This window comes from Dromiciops gliroides, chromosome 3 (assembly GCF_019393635.1).
Source record: "Dromiciops gliroides isolate mDroGli1 chromosome 3, mDroGli1.pri, whole genome shotgun sequence".
NCBI classification, from domain to species: Eukaryota; Metazoa; Chordata; class Mammalia; order Microbiotheria; family Microbiotheriidae; genus Dromiciops; species Dromiciops gliroides.
In genome coordinates this window covers 45350595-45368244 of record NC_057863.1, presented here as the reverse complement: position 1 = coordinate 45368244, position 17650 = coordinate 45350595, and the positions used below count along the sequence as shown (strand labels likewise).

The 17650-nt window shown below is 39.9% G+C and overlaps 1 protein-coding gene across 1 annotated transcript in view; it reads left to right on the top strand.

The window, feature by feature from the left end:
- The window catches only part of MED12L (mediator complex subunit 12L), a 389065-nt gene that overhangs the window by 305367 nt on the left and 66048 nt on the right, over positions 1-17650 (top strand). The window contains 13 exon segments of the mRNA XM_043991447.1: positions 2329-2556; positions 3822-3909; positions 3911-3964; positions 6563-6683; positions 8175-8276; positions 9012-9128; positions 16125-16148; positions 16151-16305; positions 16307-16330; positions 17367-17385; positions 17388-17442; positions 17444-17532; positions 17535-17551. Of these exon segments, the coding sequence (XP_043847382.1) occupies positions 2329-2556; positions 3822-3909; positions 3911-3964; positions 6563-6683; positions 8175-8276; positions 9012-9128; positions 16125-16148; positions 16151-16305; positions 16307-16330; positions 17367-17385; positions 17388-17442; positions 17444-17532; positions 17535-17551 (1093 nt within the window).

The following is a 17650-nucleotide window of genomic DNA, read 5'->3' as shown; positions in this document are numbered from 1 at the left end:
AAAAAGTTGGCTGGAGGACATGGAGAGAATAGAATGAGCACCAGGTAACAACTGAAGACTGGAAAGGAAAGGGGTGAAAGATTGATATCTTGGTCAATTTCATCTCACACACTAGGTATAAATCTTTGGGCTGAGTCCTATGGATGCAAACATCAAAAACATAAGCAATCCCTGGACACCAGCTTAAAATTTTCATGGAACATAATTGAAAAATTTCTTTTTCTCCAATGTGACTTTTAGTCACAGTTTTGAGTATTGCCTAAAAATGAGCCATGGTTTGGTAATTGTACACCACTGCCCCCTAGTGGATTACTGTCACCTCTGTTAATTAGTCTTTCCATTCTGTGAGTGCAGTAAATAAGCCTAAATTCTGTGACTGCTGTCTAATGGGGCATGATTCTTATCCATGGCATGAATGGATGTAGAGCACATCCCCTTCGCTGAAAAAGAAGTAGTTCTCACCCACAGCTTTATCTTATGTACACCAGGCAATGTCCCATAACTATAAGATTGAGAGGCAAATAGTCTTTGGTCTTTTCTGTTTGAAAATTCATGTGATTCAAAGAGAGGGCAGCTCACCAACTTACACCTGAACTGTAATGCTGTCATAATTATCTTCAGAAACTGGGGAATACCTCTTTCACACACTTACAGTTTTTACATCAAAATGTTCACTAGGGACATCCTACTGTCGGATGGGCACGTTTTTGCTGACTGAATCAGAGGATCTTGGGATCCAAGTGTATCTGACCCACACCCTTGCATAGTTTATAAGTAGCAGTATTTCCGAATAGTAATCAGAGTGATGGAGAGAGAAAGAAAGCAGAAGAGAGGAGAGAGAGAGAGAGAGAGAGAGAGAGAGAGAGAGAGAGAGAGAGAGAGAGAGAGAGAGGAAGGGAGAAAAGAGAGAGGGAGCAGGAAAAAGAGAGAAGAAAGAGGAGGAAGAGAGTAAAAAGCAAGCTCATGAGCTTGAGTTCAGATTTTACCCTAGCTCTATGACTATGGACAAAGTTGTTGTTGTTGTTGTTGTTGTTCAGTCATTTTTCAGTTGTGTCTAACTCTTCGTGACCCCTTTTGGGTTTTGGTTTTTTGTTTTTGGGGGGGTAGGGCAATGAGGGTTAAGCAACTTGCCCAGGGTCATACAGGTAGTGTCATATCAAGTGTCTGAGGCTGGATTTGAACTCAGGTCCTCCGGAATCCAGAGCCGGTGCTTTATCCACTGTGCCACCTAGCTGTCCCCCATTTGGGTTTTTCTTGGCAAAGATACTGAAAAAGTTTGCCATTTCCTTCTCCAGCTCATTTTACGGGTGAGGAAAACTGAGGCAGCTGTGACGTGACTAGGGTTAGACAGCTAGTGTCTGAGGTAGGATTTGAACTCGGAGATGAGTCTTCCTTACTCTAGGTCCTGCACTATGGTGCCACCTAACTGTTCTCATTTTGGGAGGCAACTCTCTAAGATTATAAGCTAGAATCAACTGTTCTAATATGCATCAGTGGAAGGTTTTTCCCCACTAGGCACTCCCTACATTGATGAAATCACAGGTCCTAAGAAATAAGAGCATAGTTTTGGGATATGGAAGGGACCATAGATGTCTTCTAGTCTAATCTCCTTCCTTTTACAGGTGACTTGCCCAATGTCAGGATTTTAATTTAGTAAATTTTAAATCTCTCAATCAAAATCCACAGTACCACACTTCTGCCTAACAAAAACCACCACACATAATGATGATGACAATGATGAAAAAACATTATGGTATATTGGTACCACAAAGACCTGAGTTCAAGTCCCCCCCCTCAAATGTATTGTCATTGAACCAAATCACTTGTCCTTTTTTTAGTCTAAACCAGAAGTATCAAACAGATATCCCTCGACACAGAGTGGGAGCTGAACCTGACCTAAAATGTTTAGTGGAAAATATTTAAAAAACAAATAAAAAATGCAAAACACAAATAGCATTAGGTTTTAAAACTAAGCCATTGTGCAGCCTGCAGCAATCTTTTACATATGGATTCATGGCCCCTGTTTCTATAGGAATTTGACAATATTGCTTAAAAGAGCGCTCTAAGGACTCTATGTTTTCACAGAAGGTAGTGACCTGCATTAGTGGAAGGCCTTTCCTCATCTGGGAGTTCCATATTATACCCATGAAGATCACAGGTCTAACCAATAATAAAAATGATGATGAATAAAGGCACTTTGTTCATAGCCATTATATAATATTGTACAATTTATTTTTAAAAATCTGTTATCCTACCCTTTAACTGTACTTGAATTTATTTATTTTTCACAATTTCTGTTGTTTTGGGTGTTTTTTTTTTAATCCTCAGTAGTGCCTGTTCAAAAGTAAAGCAGACCATCTACAATAATGTGCAGCCTTCAAACTCCAACTTATTGTGGGACCCTGACTTCATGTTGGATTTTATTGAGAATCCCTCTGCTCATAACATCAACTATTCCATGCTGGGCAAGATACTCAGTGACAACGCAGCCAACCGCTACAGCTTGGTGTGTAATGCACTCATGAATGTATGTATGGGGCATCAGGATGCAGAGAGGTAAGATGCGTTCTCTTGCAGTTCATCCCCCATTAAAGCACCAGCATTTGCTGAGTAACCACTGTCTGCCTGGCCTAGTACCGAATGCCTTTTCAGATAGCAAAGTTGCTAAAAAGAAATGAAGAAAGTCTGATGATTTATTTAATCCTTCTGATGTTTCCTTTCTCCCGCTCGATTCTTCTATTCGATGCCCTGTTATTCTTTCCCTAAAATGATAGCAAAAATGTCCTCTGGTGTATACCATAACTGCTAGTATTTCTAAGCAAACATGTGGATGTAACAAATATGTCATTTACAAGCATAGATTTTGCAAATGGAGAAGCAGACATAGCAAATATACTATTTATAAGCATAGATTTTATAAACATAGAAGCAGATGTAACAATATGTCATTTACAAGCATAGATTTTACAAAACATAGGAACAGACATCAATTTTAACTGTTTTAAGTATTTATCACATTTGGACTAAGGAATGACCTCATATATTGGTTTTTCTTAATTTTATTTTATATTATTTCTTTAAAACTCTATATGTGAATATAAACTGAGCTGGTATTTTAATACTAGATGAATATAACTCAGTCAAGTCAACAAGAATTTATTAAACTCCTATTGTGCAAACAAGCCCGGGGGCTTCTTCAGTGCCATTAATACTGTTGTTGCTGTCCTCCTTGTCATTATTTAACATCGTTGGGCAATCAAAAGAATTTAATTCATTATGTTTTGACTCTAACTCAGGGGTAGTTTGTTTGATGAGTGCTAGAGAATCCATTGAAGTCAGCCAATACTGGGTAACTCGACAGCTCGGTAAAGCAGATTTATTATAGCCACTGAGGAATATTTTACAGATAGAGGAGAAAGGATCTTTTGTTGTGGAGTGAACAACTTAAATTTCTTAACTTTGTCTATCAATTTTGAAAAGTGGGTATTTTTTGGGGGGGGGGGTGAGGCAATTGGGGTTAAGTGACTTGCCCAGGGTCACACAGCTAGTAAGTGTCAAGTGTCGGAGGTCGCATTTGAACTCAGGTCCTTCCGAATCCAGGGCTGGTGCTCTATCCACTGCCACCACCTAGCTGTCCCTGAAAAGATTTTTTTTTAATTTTACACTTTGCTGGCAAGTGCGATTTTAAACCCTAAGGATTACTGGGGTCGAGGTTTTAAGCTTTTAGTCTGTCATAGAATGAGACTCCATAGCTGTATGCAAGAACAAATGCTTTCCCTTGATGTAACCAGACTGTCTACCTTGTGTTTTCTTTTTTCTAGAATTAATGACATTGCCAACCTTTGTGCTGAGCTGACGGCTTGCTGTACTGTGCTCAGCTCAGAATGGTTAGGAGTCCTCAAGGCCCTTTTGCTGCTCATCCAATCACGTCTGGGGATTCAATGATCTACTTTGCAGTGTAGATGTAAGTTTTCTAACTCACTCCAAAAACCAGGCTTTTTTTTTTTTTTGTGAGGCAATTGGGGTTAAGTGACTTGCCCAGGGTCACACAGCTAGTAAGTGTTAAGTGTCTGAGACCAGATTTGAACTCAGGTTCTCCTGAATCTAGGGCCAGTGCTCTATCCACTGCGCCACCTAGCTGCCCCCAGGCTTTCTTTTAAAGCAACATTTAGTTATTTTTCTAACCAGCTTGCAATCACTGCTAAATATTTTAATCTCAGTTAAATCTTAAACTACAAGATCAAGATCTGGTTTAAGTCACAGACTCTGCAGGTACATTAGATAGACTAGGGGACTTGAAGTTGAGAAGTCCTGAGTTTGAATTCTTTCTCACTTATTAGCTGTGTGGCCCTAGGCAAGTAAGTTATCCTCTCAGTGTCCGTTTTCTCATCTATAAAATGAAAATAATGATAATAGCACCCACCTCATGGTGTTGACATAAATATGAATTAAGATAATATATGAAGCTTTTTGCACATTCTAATGCTCTCTGTAAATTTGAATAGTTGCTATTACTCTCATTAATAGTAACAACAACAACAACAACAACAATAAGTATACCTGTGAGGGACTAATCTTTTTCCAGGAAGGATGATTAATCTTTATCAAATATGTAGGTTTTCCATTTATATTTGTTAAAGTCAATTAGTCAGTAAATATTTATTAAGCATCTGCTATGTGACCGGTAATAAGTACTAGGGATACAAAAAGAGACAAAAGACAGTCCTTGCCCACAAAGAGCTTATAATCTAATGGCAACGGGGGGCGCTAGATGGTGCAGTGGATAAAGCACCAGCCCTGGATTCAGGAGTACCTGAGTTCAAATCCGGCCTCAAAGAACTTAACACTTACTAGCTATGTGACCCTGGGCAAGTCACTTAACCCAAATGCCTCACTAAAAACAAAACAAAACACCACACAACAAAAAAACGAAAAAACAATATCTAATGGCACAAAGAAGCTACCTACAGATAAGAAGGAAATAATTAAAATAGTAAAAGCACTAGTATTAGGAGAGGTTTTATCCTTGCCTACTATTACTTAGGCATAGAAACTCCTTTTTCATCATTTTCCCCCCATTTCTGCACAATACCCTAGGTTACTCAAAATGTGGAATTTAAAAGTATAAACCACTTTAATAACAGGAATAAAATTGTTTTAGATAAAATAAAAGAAGAATTTTAAGGAGTTATATATGGGAGACTGTATTCCAGAAAAAAACTAATTTTATATGCAGATTAACACTTTGCTTTGCTCATTACGGTGATTAACAGCAATAATCATAAAAATAACTGCTTGTCCTTTTTATGGTGGAGCCAGGCATGATGGTGCACACCTTAGTCTTACCTATTCGGAAGGCTGATATTAATGGATCATTTGAGCATAAGAGTTCAGGGCTGCAGTGGATCAAGCTCTCCTCAGTAAGTCTGACATCAATATGGTGTGCACTAGGGAGAGGTGGGCCACCAGGCTGCCTGAGGAGGGTTGAAGCAGCCCAAAGCAGGTCATGGCTCCCGTGCTGATCAGTACAGGAGTTGAGTCCATAAAAAGTGGCTACTATACATCCAACCTTGCCAAGATAAAGAGGCTTCCAAAAAATAAATAAATGCTGAGCGTTATGGTTCTCAAAGCACTTTACATTATAATCTCACTTGAGGGAATGCATTGCCTCAGTGTGGTCTTTTTCCTTTGGAACACATTTATGTTTTCTCTGCCTGTGCTATCTAGTCCTGGGTTGTACTTTGCATAGCAGTGTTTTTATGTAGCTTATTTTCACCTCTTCCAGGACTGGACATTTCTCCTTTATTCTAGCTGTGGGTGATTTGTCAAATCATTACATATTCATGCTATATCTGTCTCCATCATAGTCTTATAAACTGAAGCCAAATTTCCGATTATTTTTCACCATTTGAGGAAGAAGAGCCCTCAATTTTCTTTCTGTGCACTTATATGAAAAGCCTCCCTTTCCCTTCATAATTTCAGCAGACTTGTCTGGCTCTTTTCCATCTCCGTCGCTGTACATGTTGGTTGCTAACCTTTATTTTATGTCCATATTCATAATAAAATATCATTCCTTAAATCTATGGATCCATCAGATTCTTTTATTATTGGTTAAGTATTCTGTTAGTATCAAACCTTGTGAACGACTCTGAAGGTCTGCTAAATTCTCCCTTTGTTTATTTGTATATTTGTCATTGTCACTACAACCCGAAGCTCCGTTGCCTTCTGATTGAGAAACTGCTTAATAAATCCTCATTGAATCGAATTGAATTGTGGTGGTATTATGTTGGTTAACCAGCATCATCTCCCTACATGTGACTCAAAAGTTGGTCAGAGCATAAAACATAATCCCCCCCCTTCTAAATTCCATTAAGAATTCTTGAGTGAGGTACAGGAAAAGCATGGAATAATCCTTTAAAATGGAATGTCAGATCAGTGGCTTAGTGTGATAATTGCAGCAGAATAGTGCCAGTTAGTCAGTATCTCTTCAATAATACTTGTACATGTGATTAAACAGGTAGGAAAACATGCCAATGTTCTCTCCTGTTTTGTTTCCTTGAAGGTCAGTGACCTCTCCTTCCACGATTCACTGGCCACCTTCATTGCGATTCTGATAGCCCGGCAATGTTTTTCCCTGGAGGACGTTGTCCAACATGTGGCACTTCCTTCGCTGCTAGCAGCAGGTAGGAAAATCATGATGAGAAAAACCCTTTTAAATTTCTGTTTTACGTACTACTATATTTGCTGAAGGGTAGAGGATGGCATCAAGATTTAAAGGGCAAGGGGCAGCTAGGTGGTGCAGTGGATAAAGCACCAGCCCTAGAGTCAGGAGGACCTAGGTTCAAATCTGGCCTCAGACACTTGACACTTATTAGCTGTGTGACCCTGGAAAAGTCACATAACTCTCATTGCCCCCACCAAAAAAAAGGAAAAGAAAAAAAAGATTCAAAGGACAGGTTTGAACTTCTTGGATTTTGTAAACCATAGACCTTATTCTAGATGTGCTGGGAATTTTTGTCTCCAGGGCAAATTTGTTTGCAAAGGCAATGGATGGTACAGTGGGCAGTCTACCCCATCCCTAGAGTGAGCAGTCCATGCCCTTGTATAATAGCTTATGCTGCCCAAATCCTGAAAATTGGTGGAGAGTTGGGGAAAGGCAGGCCCCATAAAAAGGGTGCCGCAGTGAGGGGATCCTGGAGATAGTCTCTCTCCTAAGCCTTGTATAAAGAGAAGAGACCATTATGCCATACATTGTGGATGCTGAGGAGACAGCATCCTTCTCCTTTGCACTTTGTTAGCAGCCTGGAACAAAACCCCAATCACCCGGCCTTCACCTCACCTGAGAAAGGTCTAATAACATACTCATCATCTGGGTATTAATAGAGTTGCCTTGGGGGTGGCTAGGTGGCGCAGTGGATAAAGCACTGGCCCTGGATTCAGGAGTACCTGAGTTCAAATCCGGCCTCAGACACTTGACACTTACTAGCTGTGTGACCCTGGGCAAGTCACTTAACCCCCATTGCCCTGCAAAAAAAACCCAAACAAACAAAAAAAACCAAACAAACAATAGAGTTGCCTTCTTCTTAGAGCCAAAGAATCTTTGGTAACTGTGTTTAGAATTTTTAAAAATGAGTGTTAAATCTATAATTTGAGGAATATCAAAGGTTTAAGGAGTTTTCTATCAGGGGTTCAAAACCTAGGAAGTGTCCATGAGCTTTTTCATTGTAATATTTTGATAATACATTTCAACATAATTGGTTTCCTTTGTAATCCTATGCATTTTTATAAATATTACTCTGAGGAAGTGTCCAGGGGCTTGGACTTCCCCAGACTGCCAGGAGTCCATGCCACACAAAAAGTTAAGAACCCCTGTTTTAGAAGAATGTCTCCTTAGAGTCATGTAAACAAGGATCTAAATTAAAAACAAATCAATTGTGGGGTGGTGTTTTTGTTTTTGTTTTTGTCTTTTTTGCAGGGCAGTGAGGATTAAGTGACTTGCCCAGGGTCACACAGCTAGTAAGTGTCAAGTGTCTAAGGCCAGATTTGAACTCAGGTCCTCCTGAATCCAAGGCCATTGCTTTATCCACTGCGCCACCTAGCTACCCCTGGTGTTTTTTTTTTTTTTAATAATATGCTAGAAGCTTGGTAGTAAAATCTTTTTTTTTTCCCTTTAGCTTGTGGAGATCCAGATGCTGAGCCTGGAGCCAGAATGACATGCCGACTACTCCTCCATCTCTTCCGGACGCCACAGGTCTGTTTGTTACCTCAAGCGACAGGTAAGTCGGCAACTGAAAATCATCTATTGAACTCTGTCACTTTGGTGTTAAGCTCCAAAAATCACCCCACAGACAACCTACTCTTTCCTTCCGGTAGTTTAGTGGGCTTGCTCCAAGGTTGATGGAACGATGAGATAACCGATGTGGAGGCTGGAAACATCTTTCATTAAAGTAATAACCAGGATGTATTGAGAAATGCAAAGAAGGAGTTAATGGGCAATAAAAATACCTTGACCTCCTAGTACAGCACTGTTGGTGGGCAGTGTGCTGTCATACAAATAGTGTATGAGATCCTAGCATAGTTTTTTTTTTTTTTTTTTTTTGGTAAGGAAAAATCACAAAATGAGATTTCCTGAGGGCATAAGAAGAATGGGTTGAAATGCTCTTCCCCCAGAGCATTATTAAGTTTTCATAAGTATTTATTTATAAGATGTGGTAATATTCAAGACCTCCAAGTGTGACAGTATAGATAGTGTTCTTTGTAGGATGTGGACAATGACCCACTATTTATGTTCTACAGTGGAAGAAGCAAATTAGTAATCAAAGCTGAAAGACTTACATTCAAAGTAATGCTAATGTTTCCTAATGACCTCATGAAGAGACACAAAGCCATAACTCTGAAGGCTTGCTGATGTCGGTTGAAATAACTTGCATGCTCTATAGTGTTACAATGTACCGTCAATTTTATGGAGATAATATTATTGATGCTGTCCATGGTTCCACTGTCCCTCCTAGGGAAGCCTTTCCCTGGAATAGTGCTTTCTTCTTGTGATCGTCACCTTTTTAGCTGCTGCTCACAACAGCATAGAGTGGGAGCTGTCTTTGCTGTCTTAAAAGCAATTCTCATGCTTGGTAAGATCATTCAAAGACTAGCTTTTTGGTTAAATGCCCAAAACTGCAGAAGGATCATTGTTATCCTGGATATTGTTTGCACCAAAGATTGCAAGCTGCTTGTGATCTTAGGGAAGCCACATGCTCATTGCGGGATGCTGGTGGCTGGCCGCCTGTAGCTGCTTTTCCTGACCACACCAATGACAAAAGTGTTGCCCATGGTGGCTGCCGATGGAAACCTAATCTTTTTCCATGGCATATTAATTGCAGGATGTGCATACAGAGATATAACTGAATCTTCAGAAAATTGTAGTTGTTTCTGTGTTTGTAATGTTGGCAACAGAATCCTGTTGGAGAAATTGCTTGTGTGCTGAAGGGGAAAGACACTCAGCTGATGCAAACATCACTCTTTGCTTTTGGCAGACTGCTTGGCACCAAGCATTTAAATTGCAGCCAGATCGGAGCCCTGAGATGGAAGGCAGGAATCCTGGGTCCCAGTATTGGTATTCCTTTTGTGACTGAATGAATGGCCCTGGGCAAGTTAACTGCCTGTGCTTCAGTCTCTCAATGAGTAAAGTCCTGGTAGTAGAAATTAGAGGAATAGGGGCAGCTAGATGGTGCAGTGGATAGAGCACCGGGGCCTGGAGTCAGGAAGCCCCTGAGGTTCAAATCTGGCCTCAGACACTTGACACTTACTAGCTGTGTGACCCTGGGCAAGTCACTTAACCCCAATTGCCTCAAAAAAAAACCCCAGAAAATTAGAGGAGGAGGAGGAGGAGTTATGCCCAAGATTAGAGCTGAATGATGGGGATACTTTAAGCCTTTATGATATCAAGGCCTATAATATTTCTCAGTGCCTTAGAGGTTTCAGAATAGTGCTGGAATTATTCTTTTCTGTCTAGGTGTAACTGCCCTGAGATATTATTAATATGTATTGTTAACTGCAGACTGCTGCCAGGTTAAGTCGGGGAGTACGACAAGCTTTCCTTCCTTCACTTCATTCCAGCCAAGAGAGCAGCATTGGAATCATTGGGAAGCTGGCCAGGCAGGGCTTCTTAAACTTTTTTTTCATTACAGAGTTCTTTGGCATCTGGTGAAGGCTATGGGCCCCTTCTCAGAATAAGGCATTCCAGTACATAAAATAAAATATTTAGGGTTACCGGAGGAAACAGATTATATTGAAATATAGTCATCCAAAAAATTTTAAGTTCACAGAGCCCAGGTTAGGAACCTTTGGCCTAGTCTAATACCTTGTGTAGTTTACCCAACATGATAAGATAACCATATTGCAGATATTGAATAGAAGCTTCCCAAAGATTTGCCATTGAGTCTTCACCTTCATTGGCACTAGAATATAGCTTAATATACCATCCTTTAAATAGAATGTGTTTAATAGACATATTTGATAATGAAATAAAAGATAATTATATAAAATAAAATTGCCCCCCTAAAACCCTAGAAGTTCTTTGTATAAACTAGAAAAATTAGAGAAATCACCCTTTAGGTTCCTCTAGACTTTCAACAAACAGTCATAAGATACCGAAGAAAACATAGAGGGCTTCACTTATCATTCCATGATTATGTGGGGGATCAACCGGAAATTCAACATGGAGGGGGATACAGATGGAAATTTAGTCAAGGTAAAAGATAAAGGATAGAAGTAAAAATTTATTTTAAAAAAAGAATTCAGAGAAACCTTGGAGAACTTCATTTTTCTGACTTTTCTTGAATATTTAGGAGACAAATAGAAAAATTTTTTGAAAATTTTTATCCTGAAGGAAGACATCATGCCAGATATCCATTAAGAGAGCTTCAACTGGGCAGCTAGGTAGTACAGTGGATAAAGCACCGGCCCTGGATTCAGGAGTACCTGAGTTCAAATCCGGCCTCAGACACTTGACACTTACTAGCTGTGTGACTCCAGGCAAGTCACTTAACCCAAATTGCCTTACCAAAAAAAAAAAAAAATTTAAAAAAAAAGAGAGCTTCAATTTAAAAAAAGAGAAAAAGAAAGAAAGAAAGAAAAAGAAAAAAGAAAGCTTCAATCTCAAAGCCAAAATGTACCCAATCGATGCCAAATGGAAGAATTTCATAGAAAATATGAACCAGATCCCTAAATTTTAGGCATAATTTTAGATCCCAACTCAGTTATGCTATCCCATCTACATATTTAAATACACCTTCATATCTTGTATATTTCTCCCTGCCTCTAAATAACCAGCAACATTTTTTAAAAATTTAAAGTCAATTTAATTTTAGTTTCCTTTCCTGAACCTTCGAATGGACCACCTTTTCCAGAAGCACAGGGTGATGGGGCAGCTAGGTGGTGCAGTAGATAAAGCACTGGCCCTGGAGTCAGGAGGATCTGAGTTCAAATATGGCCTCAGATATTTGACACTTACTAGCTGTGTGACCCTGGGCAAGTCCTTAACCCCAATTGCCTCACCAAAAAACCAAAAACAAAAACAAAACAAAAAAACACAGAAGCACAGGGTGATACAGAAGCACATGGTGTTCCTTATGAACCAGAACGAGCACAGCAGATTGATCATTATTAGTCTTAAATATCTACATGCATGAATTTTTATATGCTTTTCAAGAAATTAAAACTAATCCCTTGAGAAACTGTGTTGTCTAAAACTTCAGCCTATTGAATATATATCTATATATCTCTATATGAATAGAAATGTACATATTCAATGGTCTGGGGGCTTTTACCTAGAAATATGAATGTATATGTGTGCATATGAATTATTTGTATGTTGTCTGTGTACCTATACATACAATAGCCTGAGGTGTTACATGTGAATATATGTATTGTGTATATATGTATATATGAAATATATGGATAGATACATATATATGGATATGGGAAAAGATACTTTGGATACTCCTCACAGGGATACCTGAATTTCTGATGAACATTACAATGGGACCACAGTAAATTCAACAGTTTGGGTCACCCTTGACACTTAGACCTCTCTGTGCGTCCCCTCTTTTAGAGGGGGAACTTTATATGGTCAAAGTCAGTGCCAGAAATCAAGGATGCCTTGGTTCAAAGGTAATCCAGAAAGGTCCCAGTGAAATTTTACCAAGTCACCAGACTTGACGTGTTTCCATAGGCCTCGCTGACAAATCTTTAGATTAATCCCAATTCCTGTATATCTCCCCTGTACTGGGAGATAGTGAAGTGTCAAATTAAGCTGCCTTTTCCCCTTGTAACTTTTCTCTGTTCCTTCCTTGGTTCCCATAAATTCCTTAATACTTGAATTTGGTTCCCTTTAATCTGGATCTATAGGTCTGGAATGGTTGCTGAGCCTCTTAGACCTTTTGGTCATAGAAAATCCTCATTTGACCCACAACCTCTATCCTATATCTTTTCCCCCTTTCATAGCCACATCCTCGGGGAAAAAATTGTCTTCTGTCTTTGCCTTCCTTTCATTTCCTCTTTACTTCCAAGCCCTTGCAACCTGGCTTCCAAGTTTAGCACTCTCCAGAGTTACCAATGATCTCTTAATTGCAAATCCAGTTACTTTCTCAGTCATCAATCTCCTTCGACCTCTCTGTACCAGTTAATATTTTTGGATGATCATTCTCTCTGGATACTTTTCTCCTATTTTGCTTTTATTTTTTAAAAAATCGTTTTTAAAATTTTATTCATTATTATTTTATTTATTTATTTGCTTTTATTTTTGCTTATTTGCTTTGTCTTGACTCTCCTGCTACCTCTCTTACCACTCCTTCTCACTCTTCTTTCCTGGACCATCTTCCATATTCCAACCCCTAACAGTAGGCATACCAAGGGAGAAAGAGAGACTCCAAGAAAGTCCAAGACTCTCTTCTCTCTTTACATTTCATCTCTTGGCAACCCTCAGCTCTCTTGGGTTCTTTTATAAACACAAATAACTACCAGATCTTCAGTCTTGCTTATCAATTGCCTATTGAATATTTTCAGCTGAATCCCACAAGCATATCAAACTTAATGTGCTCAAAAAGAAATTAATTAGGGGCACCTAGGTGGCACAGTGGATAGAGCACCGGCCCTGGATTCAAGAGGACCTGAGTTCAAATCCAGCCTCAGGGGCAGCTAGATGGCGCAGTGGATAGAGCACCGGCCCTGGAGTCAGGAGTACCTGAGTTCAAATCCGGCCTCAGACACTTAACTCTTACTAGCTGTGTGACCCTAGGCAAGTCACTTAACCCCAATTGCCTCACTAAAAAACAAAAAACAAAAACAAATCCAGCCTCAGACACTTGACACTTGCTAGCTGTGTGACCCTGAGCAATTCACTTTAAAAAAATTAATTATAGTCTCAAACCTTGCCCCTTCCTAAATTTTCCTATCTCTTTTGGAGATACCAGGATTCTTCTAGTCACACATGTTCCCAAAACTCTTTGGCGTCCTTGGCTTCTCACTCAGCCCAAAAAGCCAAATTCAGGCTAGTTTTTATCATTCCTAAGTTTAAACCATTTCTCATATCTGCATTCCTTTAACAAATTCATCACCCTAAGCACAGGCTCCATCATGTCTGGCCTAGACTACCACAATATCCCTCCTAATTTGTCTTCCTGCCTCCAGTCTCTTCCTCTCTCCAATATGTCTTACACGGAACTACTCACACAAATATTCCTAAATTATGGGTCCGATCATGCCATGTCGCTGTTCAATAAGTCCAGTGGTTCTCTGTTACTGAATCCAAACTCCTCCATTTGCATGTAACCTCCCATCCTGACCTTCCAAGAACTGTTGTACATTATTTCCTTTCATGTGTACTACAGTATGGCAAAGATAACTTTCTTAGTATTCCTCACATGCAATCACCTACTCCATACCTTTGCTCAGGCTGCCCTCCATGCCCAGAACGTAAGTATTCCTTCTTCCCACCTACCTGTTAGAATCTCTAGTTTCCTTTAAGCTCAGTTCAGATGTCACCTCCCAGTATGAGACCTGACCCCCCCATTAATTAATTTCTACATATATATATGTATATATATATATATACACACATGCACATACACACACATATATGTGTGTGTGTGTGTTCGTATTTATAGATATAGATATGCACACATGTATATTTCTCTTTGTATCCCCATTAGCCATCATAGTACCTGGCACTGGTGCTTGGTAAATGCTTATTCATTCATTCATTCATTCATTAGTTTCTGTCTCATCACCATAAGCATTAGATCTACCCTGTAGGGTATGTCTAACTGCATCCTGACATGCCCTCTCTCCTCACATTAGCCTCTGAGAATCTCTGGCTTCTTTCATAGTTTAGCTCATGTCCAATATCTTACGATAAGAGCTCTTTCCTTGTCTTCCCAGTTAGTGCTCTTTTCCCCTACTCCATTAATGAGAGAGAGAGAGACTTTATTGTTCAGTGTTGTACCCTCCCCCAAGTCACTACAAGCTCAATGAGTGTAGCCTACTTTCTAATTTATCATTTGTACCCTTTACCACTAGCATCATCATGCAAAGGAGTTGATAATACTTGATTGATTTGGAGAGCACAGGACATAGAGTCAGTGTGGACACTATGGAATTACCATACAACTGTTGTACCCTCCCAAACTCCACACTCCTAATTTAAACCTTAAGAAGTAAAATACATATTAAGTCAAACTGATCCGCCAATAGTTTCTAGCAGGGGCTAGATGTGATTGGCTGCAGGGGTTTTTCTCATCCTATCAGGCCTTGCCTTTGCTCAGAAATGTTAATTTTTGAAAACTTCCTGAGTTCTTACCCCATGAATAAAAAAATTTAAAAACAAAATTTAAAAAATGCCGCCCTGTAAGGCCCTGCAGCCATTGTGGCATCTTTGTTATTAATTCAAATGAATGACTTACTTTGCGAGAATGACAGATCCAATTCTCCAATGGCCAGAAAAGGTTTTCCTGTTTCAAGTTCTTCAGAAGTTTGTTTTTGGCATTTAGGCAGTCGTGGCAAAAAAGTTTGCTTTGCCCTTCGCCCCTTTTCTTTCCTCCAAGTAAAATGGGGAAGATTGCTCTTCAGGGACACGCTTTGATTGGTCAAGAATAGCGAACTAAGTCGCTTTCGGGTATTCAAGCGAATGCGACTCTAGACAGGGCTTTCCTTAGCATGGCCTTGCCCCTTTCCATTCTCAGGAAATAGATCTCTTTTTTCAAGAAGTTCAAGAGGAAGGGGGCAGTACTCAGTGGCACAGTGGATTAAGCACCTGCCCTGGATTCAGGGAACCTGAGGTTCAGATCAGGTCGCAGACACTTGACACTTACGAGCTGGGTGATCCATGGGCAAGTCACTTAACCCTCCATTGCCCCGCAAAAACATAACAAAAACAAAACATAAAAATACCTTGGGTAAAGTGGGCGAAGAGTGCAACCAATCCAAACTTTTCTCTTGATCGCGTGGGAGAGAAAATAAATCAATTTAAGAGGGAAGAAATAAAAAAGGGACATCTAGGAAGGTGAGGAACCCATTTTCTCCTTGTCTGTAAGTCAAAAAATTCTACATATATGCACATTTAAAATAATGGTGACCAATGAATGGGCTATAAATTGTGTATGTGTATTATTGGTTAGCAAAATCTGAAGTGGCATTTTTTAAATTCTGGGGAACCGTCCTTAATACATATCAAGCAAATCAGGGGGTTGGTTCTCAAAAGCAGCATTTCTCCAAACCCACCACCCCCCCCTCTCCATTTTTATAGAAAGATGCTCAGGTTCTCTCACTCTTTTGTTAGAGCATTTTTTTAGTGAGACAGTTGGGGTTAAGTGACTTGCCCAGGGTCACACAGCTAGTAAGTATTAAGTATCTGAGGCCGGATTTGAACTCAGGTACTCCTGACTCTGGACTGGTGCTCTATTCCACTGCACCACCTAGCTGCCCCTAGAGCATTTTTCTATAGCTTCATAACTTGTTGGATCCTCTGAGAGGTTGAGATTTCAACTACTTGAAAGAGAGAAGTGTTAGCCTTTAAACTAAGTGTTGGCACGGCATTTCACTTAGGAAATTTTCTGTGTTTCTGCTTCACAGAGATGCCGAAATTGGGGAGTAACAGTAAATGCCAACACCTTAAAAAATGAGGACTTCACTATGAGGGGCTTACTAGATGACATGAAGGAAGACGATATTTGGAATGCCTCACAGTCCATGAAACCATGTGGGAAAGCGGTTTCCATAGAAACCTCCAGCTTGAGCGAATATGCTCGCTACGGTCCTACGAACCATCTGCCAGCAGGTACATTCCAGATTCATTGGCCCAAAGAGTGTTACGTGCTCAGATGCCCTCCCTCGTAAGAAAGGTGGATTCGGGTGATTGAAAATTCCCTTTGTGGTAGCTCTGAGGCTGTTGCAAGGTGGCTGTGCATTTCAGCCAGGCCTTTTTTCCTAGCTAACACTATCCTGATGTCTTGACTTTAGCATGGTTCCTTCAAACAATGGTGCATTTAACTCTTGACCTCAAGTATGGCTTCTGGCTATCTAAGACACACACATCAGCCCAGAGCCATGGGACAAATGGCATTCTTGGAAGTCTCAAAATATAATTGCGGGATAATTCCAGGAGTCAATCAGTCAATAAGCTTTTATTAAGCACCTACTGTCTACCAGGTACTGTGATAAGGGCTGGGGAATAAAAAGAAAGGTAAAAGACAATCCCTGCCCTTGAGGAACCTCACAGTCTAATGGAGGAGACAACAAACAAACAAATTGTACAGAAGGTTCCATGTATGACCTTAAAGATGGTTTTTAATTCCTGTTCAGAAGGGAAAGAGATATAAGGTGATTGTTTTTTTAAAATATTACTCCTTTTTTTTAGGTGTAAAATTTCCCCCCCATATTTGCACTTATTAATGGAATTTAAAGGGGAAAAAAATGTCTTCCTTTAGTCTCAGCTCTGCAAGAACTATACTTATATACCTATTATGTCAAAGGCTTATTTAAAGGGTTGTTAGCCAGTAGAAGGCAATGGATATGCTCCCATCAGGATGTGGATCAAGAAGATGTTCAGTTTAAATCTAGCCTTTTGTACTTTCTGTTATTCTTGGCCAGTCCACTTAACTACCCTGTGCCTCAGTTTCTTCCCCTGTAATAATGAGGCCAGATTCTTTGTTCTTAGAAGTTTCCTTGGCTCTAATCTATGATCTATGGAATACGTCCAACTCTGGTTGGTGAGTTGAATCCCAGACGTGGCAGTTGTCCACCAGCCAGTAAGCCCCTCACTAGCTGCTTGTAAATAATGACCTCTCATTCTCTCCTATGATATTCGTTTCCAGGAATGGGTTGGAGAACATTGCTGAAAGAACCAGAGAGATTGTGTACAGACAAGGACCTTATATTGGACCCTGTCTTTCACACAAGCAAGCACAGAATTGCTGCAGCTGATCTGTTACCCTCATGGCGTCAAAGAATGCACAGAAGGGGATGACATCCAAAGACAACATTTAAGCGCATCCTTCAGGTAAATGATGTGCATTTGTTCAACTCTGCCAGTGAGACGTGTGACTCTTCTTATACATAGTTGTCCTTGGTTTATAACAATACCCAGAAGTCCCTTCCT